This window comes from Anomaloglossus baeobatrachus, chromosome 4 (genome assembly GCF_048569485.1).
Source record: "Anomaloglossus baeobatrachus isolate aAnoBae1 chromosome 4, aAnoBae1.hap1, whole genome shotgun sequence".
Lineage (NCBI taxonomy): Eukaryota > Metazoa > Chordata > Amphibia > Anura > Aromobatidae > Anomaloglossus > Anomaloglossus baeobatrachus.
This window is the reverse complement of record NC_134356.1, coordinates 94,003,178-94,019,281: the sequence shown is the minus strand read 5'-3', so window position 1 is coordinate 94,019,281 and position 16,104 is coordinate 94,003,178. Positions and strand designations below refer to the sequence as shown.

Below are 16,104 nucleotides of genomic sequence, written 5' to 3'. Positions count from 1 at the left end.
GGAATCTCACCTTTTCCCCCTTCCCCTACCCCCTCTACATTCCCAACCCCTTGTCCTCTCTGTACTTTATACCAACCTCACGTCCCCATCTCTCCCTCTTTCCTTTCCTTTTCTCTTTCCTTTCATCTGAAAAATACATGTTTATGCTTATTTGTTGTTGCAATTTCATTTCTGTAATATTAAGAAACATCTTAAATAAAGAATTTACAAAAAAAAAAAAAAGAGAGAGAGCATGGATGATCTAGATAGAAAACAAAGGTGGGAAGGTGCACTAAACGGTCCACCACTGAGCTTGGTTTGAAATGTCATTTTTTTATTTATTTTTTTTTTTTTTTGTGCTGTCTCCCCTTTTAATACTAAATCACCTTGTGCACCAGAAATAGCCTTGATTGTCAATAAATGATTTTCACAAGATATTAGGATGTCCAGTGTGTTGCTGTATGTGGCTTTCCCCGACAGTCACACGGGCAATGAATGGAGCAGAGATTGCCCCATTACCAGGATTACTTGAGGTCAATAGGTCATCCAGTATCCTATGAATACTTGTATTTGTGAGAATACTCGTTTAGTTATATCCTTGGCGTCAGACGTTTGTTGTGCTGACTGTAGTTACCTGCAACGTCATATGATAAACTCATGAGAAATGCATGTGATCTTCCAGCAATGCTCGTGCAGTCATCACTTGGCTGGTGCAGATTCCTTTGCCATGAATGTCTTCTGTACGGTGATCTCGCGCTGATCGGTTTAGTAATGATGTAGTCTTCTAAACGTGTTTTTTGGCCTCCTTCAGATATGTTCTCGCATGCCGCTGTGGATTTGCCGCTGATCTGCATATGTCGTCAGAATGCCTGTGCATTGCATTGTGATGACACGGGCAGCAGAAATTCACATGCTGCGGATATCCAATCCATTTACACTACAGATATTCAGCGTATGAATGAAAAATGTCATTCACATCATATACAGCAGATTATCTGCAGTGGAAAACTGGCTTTATAATTGTGGCATGGGAATATATTCCCAGAATTATCAGTGGGAAAGAGAGAATGCATTAATGGGAATCTGTCACCAGGATCTTGCCACCTAATCTGAGAGCAGCATAACAGGGGCAGAGATCCTGATTCCAGCAATATCACTCACTGAGCTGCTTAGTGTAATTTTGATAAAATCACTGTTTAATCAGCAGGAGATCATCATTAGAGGACTACTTGGTGTGCTGCCAAACAGATCAGTAAGTGACACATCACTGGAATCAGGGTCTCTGTACATTAAACTGTTGTTCAGATGGGGGAGCAAAAACCTGGTGACTGAGTCCCTTTAAGGCCCCGATGACATGTTTCTCTCTATTCTTTATTCAGTCTGTGGCTTCCCTCTGAAACCAGGTAAAACTGGCTGATCTACTACATTAAAGGGCTTTCCGTGACTTTACCAACTGTATAGTGGCCGCGGTCGGGTACTGCATATCCGCCCCCTATTCAGATCAATAGGCAGTACCCAGCCGTGGCCCCTATTCCAGTGATGAGCCGGGCTGCGCAGCTCCACTGTGAGTAGTTTCATCCCTAACAATGAGACATTGATGACCCATTTCAAGGATTGGTCATCAGTGTTAAGGCCGCTTTACACGCTACGATTTATCTGACGATCTCATTAGCGATGTGACCCGCCCAGATCGTAGTTACGATTTGCCGAGATCGCACATAGGTTGTTTATTAGCGGTCACACGTAACGATCGCACAAGCGACGCAAAATCGTTCAGCGATTTATATTGCTTTACCAAGGAGGTCGTGTGGATCCTTATTTTGAAAAGGAACGACGTGTTAGCGATCAGCGGTTTTCAACCTATTTGCGATCGTTCGGAGTCACACGTAGGTGTCACACGCAACGACGTCGCTAACTATGCCGGATGTGAGTTACGGAAACCATGACCCCCCGACAACATATCGTCAGATAAATCGTAGCGCCGGCTTTAGAGTTGTGAACAACCCCTTTAACGGAAACTGTTGGCCCAAACAAACTCCAAAGTTGCACGTTTTGGACTCTACCCCTTTGAACTCAATGACTTGAAGTCTCAACCTTCCCCATCCCATGCCCCTCATACCTTGATGTCTGTTCGCGTACACGTTATAAAATTGGAAAATTCCCGATCAGGTTTGACCAATTTATGGATGGCCATCTTGAAATCCCATGGTACCGTTTTAAAGAGGTTTTCCTGAAATCCAGGCGCTTGACTCATCGAAGGGTCATTAACAGCTGAGAAACTTACCCTTATTTGTTAGTTTGGGTAACATCACTTTTCACTGCAGTTTTGATACAATATTCTCCTATGCTACAGTATATTGTTAGTTCTCATACATATTCTTCAGCATGAAAGTTTAGTAGAGGCAGCCATAGAGTTGGCATATTGATGCAATATTCTGTTATTGGAGGTGTTTTGAATGACCTGCATAGATACATTACTAATGGCATATATACATTTATGTCTATATTCTCTTTCTAAGGTCCCCTTCAGAACCCCATGATGTATTCACCGCAGCAACCATTTGGACAGGGCTATGGTTCAGCACTTCCAGGCTCATACCCACAACAGATGCCAGCTAAAGCTCCTCCACAAGCAGGACCTGGAGTGTATACCTATGGTGGATCTCAGCAAATTGTTCCCCAACCCGGAATTAATCAGGGATCTGGGCAACCTTTCAATAGACCTCCTACAGGATCCTCACCAGCACCACCCCTTACAAATGCAGCATCTTCTTCACCAAGGATGCCCCCTCCCCCTCAGAACTCGGTTGGACCACCAGCACCTGTCGGCAGCAATCATCCTCATGGGAGTCAGCCATCTCAGTTAAGCTGGCAGTATTTTCCTACGCCTTTAAGTCATGGACAGCCTCATCCTATGAGCAATCATGTGTCGTCCACTGCCGGAGTCGTCCCTGCCCCACCACCAACGCTCGGCAATTCCCAGCCACCCACTACTCAGCACTATGGACCTTCTTTTGGAGTTCATTCTCACCAGAACAGTTTTATGAGTCCAGGTATTGTATGAACTCTACATTGGATTGCTTACTATTGCCTACATGCGGTTTGTGTGACGGCAAAGCCATGAATGAGAGCCGTATATTGTTCGGAGAGCAGCTTGTCCCTTTGTGTAAAGGCCTAAGCCACACTCCATGAAAATTGGTGCGAGTGGAGTGCGATAAAAAAATCTCATTCCACTCGGGCCAATATTAGCCTATGTGCCAGCACACATGAGCGATTATTTTGTCAGCCCTAATCGGACCGAGAAAACATTCGCAGCATGCTGCGACTGTAATGCGATCCTATTTTCTCTCGCACCCATTCAAGTGTATGGGGCGAGAGAAAAATCGCAGTGCACTCGCGGGAATGGTAATAGCCGGCTACGGAGGAGAAAAGGAGATAAATCCCTCCCGCCCCTTCTTAGAGCCAGCTCGGCCCCCCGCAGTTGAGGTCTGCTCGCATAATCGGACCTCCGTCGCAGGGATACTCGCATGACACTCGGCTCCCGCTGTGCTGGCAGCGTGAGCCGAGTGTCATGCAAGGGGATCGCAGTAATCCTAAGGCTGAGATCAGACGTGGATATTTCACAATGCTGATATCACTATGAATCAGACTTTGTAGCACATTTCATGATTTGCCTTGCAAAGGTGACAGTGGCTGATCTGCAGCATGACGCGTATACTGTAGATTTCAGATACCGGGTTCTGCGCTGCTGAGGATCCGCACGAGAATTGGACCCTCTCATTCGGGTAGTAGTACGCTGCCTATTCTCACCGATCTGTTCTCCCACATAGGAATTTTCTGCTGCATGGAAAAGTGGTGATGGAAACCCCTCACATGCATGGAAAGGAGTTTCTTGGCATGGAATACTTTCCAAATGTCTCGTAAAACAATTTTGTTGTGAACATACCATAAGTTTTCCAACAAAGTTTAAGTAGATCCCCAAGATTTGTTTTTTATTTTTAATTAGAAGAAATACTAGTATTAGCAGATTATTTCCATCTTCCTGCACCTCGACCATTTTCATAGAGCGCCAACGTGCAAAAAAAAAGTATAATGGGGCTGAAATACTATGCAGCACGCCATCCTTAGACCTGATTGGGGGTCTGATTCTAGTAATGTCATCACTTCATCAGATGGGGAAACCCTTTACATAAATCTGGCCATATATTGGTGGTCGTAATTAACTAAGGGCTAGCACACACGGCAAGTAAAACGGAGCGAGTGGAATGCAATGAAAAAAAATCGCATTCCACTTGGACCAATGTTACTCTGAGCGTTTTTTGTTTTTTTTTGTTTTTTTTTCCCTCAGCCCTAATTGGACTGAGAAAAGAATCGCAGCATGCTGCGGGAGGAATGCAATCCTGTTTCACTCCCACCCATTCAAGTCTATGGGGTGAGAGAAAACTCGCATTGCTCTCGCACTACAGCGGAGTGCAATGCGATTCTCTCATCAGCTGGCAACGGAGGAGATGGGGAGATAAATCCCTCTCCTCTGCAGCGTCGGCCCTCTCCTCCGCAGCTGTGGTCTGATCTCACGATCGGACCACAGTTGCATGACACTCTGATCCCGCTGTGCGCCAAATGTCATGCGAGCACTCGCACTAATCCCAGTGTGGCCCCAGCCTAAATGAGCAGCTATCGCTGAACACTCATCCACTATACACATGGAACGGTTTATAAAGTTTCAATGGAGAAAACCACACTGGATCCTTTTGTTCTGGAAGATGGTGTCTCACTGAGTGTTCTCAAGTGGCACGGGGGAGTAGACCCACACAAACTAAGCAAGAATGTAATGGAGAGAGAGAATGATCAGCTAGAATGGCATTCGGATGACCATTACAAGATCAAAAAAAATGAGCTGGATCACAAGTTATAAGTGCAATGTGTAGGTGCACATTCACACTATGGCAATTTAAGGCAAAACCTAAGAAACAAAACAAATGCGTAATTACCCTACAGTAACTGAATAAATAGTAATAGAAGTACTTGGTTAACACTATTTTGATTTAAAAAAAAAAAGAAGCCTTACTACCACGACAAGGTGTACCCAAACATGTCAGCACAGTAGAGCGGGGCCGGGACCCGACCGTTCAGGCACCTTCCTGTGGAAAGCTAGAGGAACAGCTCAAAAAGGGAGCAATGCCACTGTTTATATATAATATATATATAGATATAGATTATATATATATAGATATAGTGCAGTGTGTAGATACCATTGAACAGACAAAGCCGAAGATAAAAACTAGTGAGCAAATACCCTATTATAAGTAAATAAATGGTAAAACTAGGTACTTTAGCTAATAGCACTATTTTCATCATTTTGTCTGATGTCTCAAATGTATGGGCACCTTAACATTCTAGCAGCTTTGTATGATAATGGTGGGAAGATAACACTGAAGATGAATAGGTAGGGCTATTGATTCGAAGCATGCCACCTGAAATGCCATGGAGGCGTTATCGGTCCACGAAGCAGAAGAGGAGGTTTACAATGGCACGCTGCTGCCAGAGAAACAATGTTGTCTCCTGAAGAAGGAGCATGTTAGCTCCGAAACACGTAGAACTATGAACAATAAAATCTGCTGATAATACTGATAATTCTCCTGAGTTTGTCCGGCAGCGCGTCATTGTAACCCTCCCCTTCTGCTTCATTGATCGACACTTTACCTTGTGGGTCTGCAACAGCTGGATTTACGCTAATAAAGCACACTATAGTAGTTGTGATAAGCACAGCTTAGGGTACCGTCACACTTAAGCGACGCTCCAGCGATCCCACCAGCGATCTGACCTGGTCAGGATCGCTGGTGCGTCGCTACATGGTTGCTGATGAGCTGTCAATCGGGCAGATCTCGCCAGTGACCAGCCCCCAGCCAGCAGGGACGCGTGGAAGCGATGCTGCGCTTGGTAACTAAGGTAAATATCGGGTAACCAAGCAAAGCACTTCGCTTGGTTACCCGATATTTACCTTGGTTACCAGCGCACACCGCTTAGCGCTGGCTCACTGCACTCCTAGCCAGAGTACCCATCAGGTTAATAAGCAAACCGCTTTGCTTATTTACCCGATGTGTACTCTAGTTACATGTGCAGTGTGAGAGCGGCGGACACTAGTAACCAAGCTAAATATTGGGTAACCAAGCAAAGGGCTTCGCTTGGTTACCCGATATTTACCTTGGTTACAGCTTACCGCAGGCTGCTAGACGCCGGCTCCCTGCACATTCAGATCGTTGCTCACTCGCTGTCACACACACCGATGTGTGCTTCACAGTGGGAGAGCAACGTCCAAAAAATGAACCAGCACTGTGTGTAATGATCAGTGATTTCACAGCAGAGACCAGATCGCTGCTCGGTGTCACACACCGCGAGATCGCTAATGAGGTCACTGGTGCGTCACAAAAACCGTGACTCAGCCGCGATCTCGCTAGCGATCTTGCTATGTGAGAATAAGTAAGGATAAGACACCAGGTTTGCGCCTTTTTGTCTGTTCAGTCTCCTCCTCATGGAGGCATTATGGCATGGACATGTATGACTGCCAAAAAACTAGATCAGTGTTGCTACCTAATAATGTAACTGCAGGTGGAAATGGGATAAATTAATGAATTTTTCTATTGAGAGTTAATCAAAGGTGGCTAAACCTCTAGGAAAGTGTTTCACAGTACAGAGAATGACCAAAAAAACAGTAAAAACAACCAAACGGCGTTATGTAAAGTGATGGAATATTCTTTAGTGGGATACATACATGTGCGCACAGACACATGGCCGAAAATGTTGGTACCCTTAAAATTGTTCTAGAAAATTAAATATTCCTCCCAGAAAACTACAAGAATTACCCGTTTTGTTATGCATGTTTATTTCCTTTGTGTGTTTTGAAACAACTCAAAAAATAACAGGGGAAAAAAGGCAAATTGGACATAATGTCACACAAAACTCCAAAAATGGGCAATTATTGACACCCTTAACTTAATATTTAATTGTGCACCCTTGGAATAAATAATTGCACTCTGTCGCTTGCTATAACGATCAACAAGCTTCTTAGACCTCTCACCTGGAATTATGGACTCTTGTAAACTGCTCCAGATCTCTCATATTTGAAGGAGGTCTTCTCCCAACAGTTGGGCCGGTTTCACACATCCGGCATTTCTCCACTTTGCCGGATCCATCATACTCCAGTACAATGGCATTGCGGCAAGGTCCTGTCACATGACAGCATGTGACCGCAGCTTGCCGCGATGCCATTGCACTGTATTGCACTGTACTGGAGTGTGACGGATCCAGCAAAGTGGAGAAATGCCGGATGTGTGAAACCTGCCTGATTTTAAGATCTCTCCACAGGTGTGCAATGGGATTTGGATTTGGGTCCATTACTGCCACTTAAGAACTCTCCACAGCTTTGTTTCCATCCATTTCTGGGGGCTTCTTGAAGTGTGTTTGGGGTCATTGTCCTGCTTAAAGGATCATGGCCTAGGACAGGGGTGGGGAACCTTTTTACTGCCGAGGGCCATTTGGAATTTTCTACCAACCTTCGGGGGCCGCACCAAATTATCAACTTGAAAACGACCAGGCTATATTTGATCAAACAATTGATTAACTCACCCCTAATGTGGTGGCTGGAGCGGCTGTGATGTTCTGTGATATTGATCATTTTGTTTCTCACAACTGCTTTTCCAGGTTTGTCTTGGTCTGGAGAGGCTGGGGGCATACACATCACAGGAGAAGCTGGGGCATATACATCATAGGAGAAACTGAGGCATATACATCCCAGAAGAGGCTGGGGCATATACATCACAGGAGGAGCGTATACATCACAGGAGGGACTGGGGCGTATATATCACAGGAGGGGTGTATACATCACAGGAGATGCTGAGCATGGACAGCACTGGTGGCGGGCACAGACAGCACTAGGCGGCAGCACGGAGAAAGCACTAGGCGGCAGCACGGAGATCGCCAGGTGGCAGCACGGAGAGCGCCAGATGGCGGTACTAACAGCATTGATAGCACTAGGAGGCAGCACGGAGAGCATTAGGTGACAGCACTAGGAGGCAGCACAGATTATACAGAACTGAGCGGTTACACACTGTACTAGGGGGTACATAGCACTTGGGGCTACACACAGTACTAGGGGGTACACAGCACTGAGGGGGTACACCTCACTTGGGGCAACACACAGTACTGGGGGGTACACAGCACTGGATGGAGGGGCAGTGATGGGTTGCATACTCACAGTATTAGGGGAGGAGGAGTCACACAGCACAGGTCCGGGTGGCATGTACAGCAGGGAGGCATCTGCTGCACCTGTTCTTCTGTGACAGGAGCACAGCGCGCCGCCCACAAGGTAAAGCCTGAGCACAGTCCCGGGTTCAGTCTAGAATGTACGAACTCTGTAGTCAGGTCCCGAAAAGAGCCTGTACATTCTAGCATCTACCCAGAACGCACTGGGATTTTAAAGGGCTGGCGGCCGGCAAAAGCGCGAGTGCCACTCGAGCACTGGGGTTGCCTGGAATGTGCCCGAGGCCGCAGAAAATGTCATCCCCACCCCTGGCCTAGGACATAAACCCAGCTGTCTGACACTGGGAACTACATTGTGACCCCCAAATCCTTGGTAATCCTCAGATTTCATGATGCCTGGCATACAGACTAGTCACCTAGTGCTAGAGGCAGCAAAACAACCCCAAAACATCTCTGAACCTCCACCATATTTGACTGTAGGTACTGCATTCTTTTCTTTGTAGGCCTCATTTCATTTTCGGAGAACAGTAGAATGATGTGCTTTTCCAAAAGCTCTATCTTGGTATCATCTGTTTACAAGACGCTTCCCAGAAGGATTTTGGCTTGCTCATGTTCATTTTAGAGAAACTGCAGTCTAGCTTTTTTGCGTCTCTGCATCAGCAGTGGGGTCGTCCATCAAATAATGATGGATAGTTTGCGCTGACACTAATGCACCCTGAGCCTGCAGGACAGCTTGAATTTCTTTGGAACTTGATTGGGGCTGCTTATCCACGATCTGCACTATCCTGCATGGCAACTTTCATCAATTTTTTTCTCTTACGTCCACGTCCAGGGAGATTAGCTACAGTGCTATTGGTTGTAAATGTCCTGACTATGTTGCACACTGTGGACAAAGAAACATCAAGATCTCTGGAGATGGACTTGTAACCCTCATATTGTTGATACCGTATATTTGAACAATTTTTTGCTTCTTGAGTCCTCAGACATTTATTAGTTCTTTTCCCTTTTTTTTTTTTTGTGTTCTCCACGCGTGACACACACACACACACACACACACACACACACACACACACACACACACACACACACACACACACACACACACACACACACACACACACACACACAGATTGAGTCAACTTCTTCCCTTTTTTATTTGGTTTCAGGTATGATTTTCATATTGCCCACGCCTGTTACTTGCCACTGGTGAGTTTAAACAAGCATCACCTGCTTGAAACAAAGTTGTTTACTCACAATTGTGGAAGGGTGCCAACAATCTTCTCCAACCTTTTTTGGGGTTTTGCATGAAATTATCTCCAATTTGCCTTTTTTTTTTTTTTTTTTTTTTGTACAATGCATACAATGGAAATAAACATGTACAACCAAACGTGTAATCGCAATAATTTTCTGAGGGAAATATTTAATTTTCTGGAACAATTCCAAGGGTGCCAACACTTTTAAACCATGATTGTGTATTGATGTTACTGACAGATTTCCTTAAGAAAATAAACGACGTTCCTAGGAGGGTTGATCCTACTGACAGATGCCGTTTTAAGCATGGAAAAAATTGTCATTGATTCCTAAATGAATAAAATTAATATTTCTGAAAACCCCTTTAAACTAACGGGTATTTTAACCCTGTAATGACAACTGCTCTCTGGTTGTTAAATAAATTCTCACTGTCAAATATATCTGGACCTGACAGTCGAGCCATATTAGTCTTAACTCTTTCTTTTTCTCTTATCTGCCCATTTTTTTTATTTTTTTTTCCTGTTGGTTTCATTTGACTGTTCTATTTTCATAAGCTCTGTAGTGATTTCTACTCATTTCACGAGGGAAACAGTGGTTTGCATTAACCTAGTTTGCATTGTAAATGCTTGTTGTCTAGCTGATGTTTTTTTTCTGCTGTAAAATTTTCAGGTGCTGCTCCGCCACCGATGGGCCAGCCTCAGCCAGTGCGGCAACCTATGGGGCCGCCCTTAGCCAGACCCACTGCTCCTCCATGTGGGCCACCGGTCAGCACTGCACCCGTGCCACCTTCAGCCGGTGCTCCTCCTCGTCCAGTTGGTAAGGCAGGTCTTAATTCCATCAATTTCTAAAATGTGAGCATCTGTAACCAGAATGTGATCTGTTTTCTATTAAAATAAATGAAGCCTAATGCAGATGGTTTCATGTGATCAGTGACGTTCCTGGAAGCTGAACTTGGAGACTTCCTTACAATATGAGGACATTGCAATGTTAATGTGTAGGCAGCACTTTTCCAAAAAGAGCTGTGCGGCTGCTGGGTGCAGGTCTTTGGATCAGCTTACCATCCAGTCCCTACCCTAAAATGTGCCGCGCAGGACAGCAATCCAGTGCATATAGCACTCAGATCCAGAATCACCCTCCGAGGATTGTTAGTAGTCATGTTTTGCAACAGCAATAGTTAATTATCAGGTATGATCGAATACCTCAAATATTCAGCTTCGCGAAAATCCGACGAATAGGTCGCCACAATGTGAATATTCGATGCACAATGTAAGTCTATGGGAAGCCCGACTAGTTCAAAATAGTTATTCGGGTTTTCCATAGACTTACATTGCACGTTGAATATTCGCGAATAGCGGTGACCTATTCGGCAAATATTCGGGAAGCCAAATATTTGAGGTATTCGATCATCCCTATTAATTATCATTTTTTTTTTTTTTTTTATTTTATAGCCCCCAACATTTTCTGCAGCATTTTGCTATTGGGGTATTTAAGGTATCCTGTCACATGGTACATGCAGCCCCATCTGTGAACAGCATGGTATGGAGCTGGGGAAGCAGAGCAGATATACATGTTTGTGGGAACGGATTCAGTATAACTCATTTTATTCATTGAGATCCTGGTGTTTTTATACATGAGTCCATTGGGCGGTCCTCATCAGTGATTGACAGGTATCTGCAGGCACATCATAGGGAAAGACTGTCAGTTACTGATAGGACCGCCCACTGGACTCATAACCAGGGATTTTAGTGTATAAAATGTAGGTTTTACTGAAACTTTTCCCCCATAAATGTTCATCAATTTGATCGGCTCTTCCGGCTGTAAATTCCTGCTTGCAGATCAGACGCCATCTTCAACAGGACAGATTCTCTTTACCATTAGTGGTCTACAAAGAAGGAGACAGAAGCGTCTGGATCCCTGTCCGTTCCGCTTACAATCACGAGCAAGGTTTAGGCCAAATCTAGCTACTATTGCTGCAAGGTTAACCCCTTCCTGGAAATGGAGGTTTCTGGATGTCAAGATCAGTTTATTTCTCGCAGTTAGGTATACATGTATATCTGATGTATGGCATAGGAGTTGTGCCTGTGCCATCCGCAGCATGGCCGGCTGTTAGTCAGGCTACTGCTACAAGTTTCAGGACCGGGACATAGGGCCCAACTCAGAACATTAACCCCTCCTATGTGAGAAATCTGACAAAGGGAGATTTCTACCTTCATCAACACATCAGTACCCCGCAGTGAGATCAAGGGGTGCCAATGGTTGCTATAGTAACAGGGAGGCCTAACTGACACGCCCGCCCCAAGGCCTTAGGCAATACTTGGAACCGGGCCGGACTAGTTCTGGGACGTCAGCGGTGGCGGGGGTCCGGATCCGTGACCCTGGTGATGTCTTATGAATGAAGGGGGATGATGATTATATTATAGTGGAATAAAGTTGGTGACGCCACCTGTGGTTCTGCGGCTATGTGAGCTGCCGCTGCGCTGTGGGTTCCCGGGGCAGGTGATGAGGGCACAGCTGAGGTGTTCTTACTCCCCACAGGTAGTGAAGCCCCGAGATAATCGTTGATAATATGAAAGTCTATGATGGCAGGTTGTCAAAAGGATAAGGCTCCGCTTCACCATAAATAATAGGTGCTCAGAAAAAATTAGACAATATAATAGAGGAAAGTTCTGGCACACAAAGAGTGGTGAAAAATGATTTTTTTAATTTACAGTGATTTCTGCAAAAAGTCACACAAAAACGCCTAATGCCAATGTTTCGGCTCTTGTAGGCAGAGCCTTTTTCAAGGCAAAGGATCCTGGGGTGGACGAAAGCAGGGTCTGCAGAAATGGGTTGCAGAGAAAATGATGGCATCATAGGTGATAGCACTTGCCAGTGCTGCAGGGAGACAGGGGGTGACTGTGAGTGGATGTGCTGGTGCCTTTGGAAGCAGCTGGGAGTCTTGGACGGCGTCCTGTGTGCCGGCTCTGCTGTGCGGAGGTCAAATCACTGTAAAATTAAAAACATCATTTTTCACCACTCTGTGTGCCAGAAATGTCCTCTATTATGATGGCAGGTTGTGACACAGGAGGAATGGAGACGACACCAGGGCTTTGCAGCAAGTCTTTTACTCACTGTATTGGTTCAAGCTTGACAGCCATTTTAGTCCATCCACAATATGGTGGGATCCCCAGTGATGGGCAACCACCGGTCCCGAATAAGTCTAAGGCCAGTACCGGTGCACTCTTTGTTTGCCTTTCCTGGCAGTCTCTCTGCGCTGACTTTTTCCCTCCTGTCCTGCGCCTCCACAGACAGTGCCCTGAGCCAGGGGCCGCGGACCAAAGGGACTTCTGCCTGGCTCCCTCCAGGGACCTTCAAAGAGATTTCTGCCTGCCTGGCTCCCTGGTCCTCTGTGGCCCCCTTCCAGTGGATTCGTGTGCTGCTTGTGGCCCAAAGGTGTGTACAGCCACCCTGACCTCCGGTGTTACTAAGAAGTCCTGAAGTATCGTCCTAGCCTAGGGACCGGTACCCGATTTGCGACCAATCCCTCCACCTTGAGCTGTTGCCTGTGAAACGTGACTATAGGGGTGTCTGACACACTTCCCCTAAGTCACTGGGATTCTTTCTTTCATCTTCTCAGAGTTTAACAGGACCCCCTAGGGTCCTCACCCCCAGTCGGTCTCCTCCCTCCTCCTGACTGACTCTCCTAACCGCCAAGTTTCAAACTTAACTCCGCCACTCACCTCAGACACCACAGCCACTAAGCTCCTCCCCCCAAGCTGATATCAGACCAGTGCACGGGGCTTTAGTGCCATAGCCAGATTACTGGTCGACGAGCATTAATGGTCCTGCCCCGGCCCTGATCTAATGTGTGAGCTAACAATTGGGTGCCTGCAGGTTTTTGCTATGTGAACTGGCAGATGGCCCCTTTCTTACCCAGGTTGGGCACCACACCTCTGACTGAGGTGCAGTACCTCTGTGGCGATGGCAGCCTCAGCGGCACCACATAACAATGATCTCCCTGTCTGCCATATACTTCAGCCAATCAGATTCAGATGGGGACAAGGCCTAATTGGCTAATTGTCAAAGACTGACCGTGGAGATGGCGCACTGTACTACAAAGTATTAGCAATGTGACCAAAGGATCACAAAGTCTGTCCCTTTATGGGAGCAGGGAGTATTGTAAGGGTATGTGCCCACGATCAGGACATGCATCTTGGATGCGGCGGGTCCTGACCTGCAGGGCCACGATTCTCCTCCACATGAGACCGTAGCGGCCTGTGCCCACGATCCGGGCTCTAACAGTTGCAGTCTGTCTCTTCTGTTCTCCCCGCGGAGGACGCTTGCGACTCCGCAACAAACAATTGACATGCTGCGGCTCAGGAAGCCACACCGCAGGTCTGTATACGCTGCGGGCCGTCCTCGCACAGTGGGCCAGAGATTTCTAGAGAAGTGTACTTGTACTGTACATCGCAGTGTTATGGACACAGCTGAAGCATGCTGTATCCGAAACGCTGTGAGCACTGATCGTGGGCACGCAGCCTAACAGTTTCAGTTGATTTTGCTGTGTGATGGCTTATTTTTTTGTGGGGCTAGACGACTGTTTGATACCATTTTGAGCTAGATATGATGATCAGATCACTTGTTAGAACATTTTTTGGTATTGGAGCGATCAAAAAACACCATAATTTTGGCATTCTTGAATATATTTAGTTTTACTTTATTTTACACCAATCATATTCACTACTTTTTATATTTTGATCACTTTTCTGAACACTGCTATACCACATGTGTATTTATTTTTATTTTTAATGGCTCCAAAGTGGGGGGTGATTTGAACTTGCAGTACATTTTTTTAATAACTTTTTTTTTCCTCACGGTTTTTAATAGTCCCCTTAGAGGAGTTCAGGCTGCGATGGTCTGCTGTATATAGCAGAAGCGATTAATGCCACAGCCATTACCTGCCAAATATGGGGTACACTGCTCCATACACCCGCTTCTGACTTGTGCCATAGATTAACCCCTTTATGCTGGTTTCACATGTCATGGTCAGAGGACAGTGTGTGGACGATCTGTGGCTCTCCTGATCCGATGGCTGTGGCCTTGTGAGGCTGAGCGTTCAGGTCAGGAGAGCCGCTGCCAGTTTGTGCTCAGCTCGCGATCCACAAATGTGGTGGGCAGCCGGCGTAGACTTCACTTATGTTGGCCGAGGGACTCTTCATTAAATTGCCCCAGAAAATGCATCATGCTAATACTTTTGAGGTTGTAGAAATGTTGTTTTCTCTAATACTCAGAGAAATAATATGGGAAGTTCCCTTATGTATTTTATAACGTAATTTTGTGTTTTGTTACTTTTATAATTCAAAGAACAAAAACAAATTCTGTGATTACTTCTATCAATTCCACCCTGTATGGACTCGCACTAACTTGATGTGCTTTGTGGTCATGCATATGTCATGCTTGTCTGGACAATGAAAAGCGAGTGTTGGTACCCATGATGGTGACATCCTTGTGTTTAAAGGGAACTCATTAATAAGCTTTCCCAATATAAAGTAAAGACATCACCTTTTTAATGCCTCTTTTAGAACTCTGTGCCATCCTGTTTACAAGTCCCCAACCCCCCTGCAAGTCCCCCAAATATACATTTTATAATCCCCCCCCCCCCCCACCCTTCCTTCTGGCCCCCCAAAAAAAGGGGCCTGTCTAGTCTGATGGGTGGCTCTGCTCTGTCCACCGTCCACTTGCTTTGCTTTATATGGATGATGAGTCCTACTTCATCCTCACAGCGCCCCAGTCTTGCTCCAGGATACGAAGTGTACTTCGCTGTATCCTGCTGAGGGCAGAGCCGAGCCTTGTAGTGCGCATGGGTAGGCTTTACTTCCAGGTCATCGCCACTCTTTAGCCTCTCTCAGTGCATGCACATTACACTACTTTGCTCTGTCCTCAGCAGGACAGAGAGCAGCGCACCTGTGCAGGAGCGAGATTGTGGGTGCTATGCTGTTGAAATAGGACGCTAGACCAAAAGACTGACTGCACTCCCAAACGTACAGTATGAACAGGTGCATAACTGAACATGACACAAAATGACAAAAGAGACAGTTACACTCTGAAATGCTAAAACATGAAAACTATGAATGTAAGAATATAGACATGCATTACTGCTAAAGGAAATCTAGGAAAAACAGAGATATATTTAGCATACAAAAATGGCCATTTCTAGATCTGCCCAGTAGCCACATCACAGCATATCTCGTTACTGGGCACCTACTCTGAACTGAAGCCTCTCTCTGGGTTTAAAAATATAAAAGTGGCTGTCTTTGGATCCTCGAGTATGAACGGTGTGTTCTTCACCTGTGGGGGACACCTCCTCGATGACATGTAGGGCCTGTGACAGCTGATTTGCTGTAAGTCAGCCATACACGAGCTGACATGTGAAATCCCCAGCTCCCTTCCTTAGAAGTTCAGCGCTAAGTGTTCCCTGAAGACTCGCCGGGCCTCTGAGCTGCACAATGCTGCTTTTATATCTCCACTCTACGCTTTCCCTCCCATAATGTGTAAAGCAGCGTGTCTGCGAGCTGTCTATAGCCTGTCACCAGCAATCTGCAAACTGTGCTTCGCTGTGCGGGACCCTCCGGTGAT

General features: G+C 45.8%; 1 protein-coding gene across 1 annotated transcript in view; it reads left to right on the top strand.

Moving 5' to 3' along the window:
* SEC24A (SEC24 homolog A, COPII component) overlaps positions 1–16,104 on the top strand; it is a 158,827-nt gene that overhangs the window by 18,441 nt on the left and 124,282 nt on the right. Inside the window, exons 2-3 of the mRNA XM_075344468.1 lie at positions 2,499–3,032; positions 10,159–10,305. Of these exons, the coding sequence (XP_075200583.1) occupies positions 2,499–3,032; positions 10,159–10,305 (681 nt within the window). The remainder of the gene's footprint in view (positions 1–2,498; positions 3,033–10,158; positions 10,306–16,104) is intronic.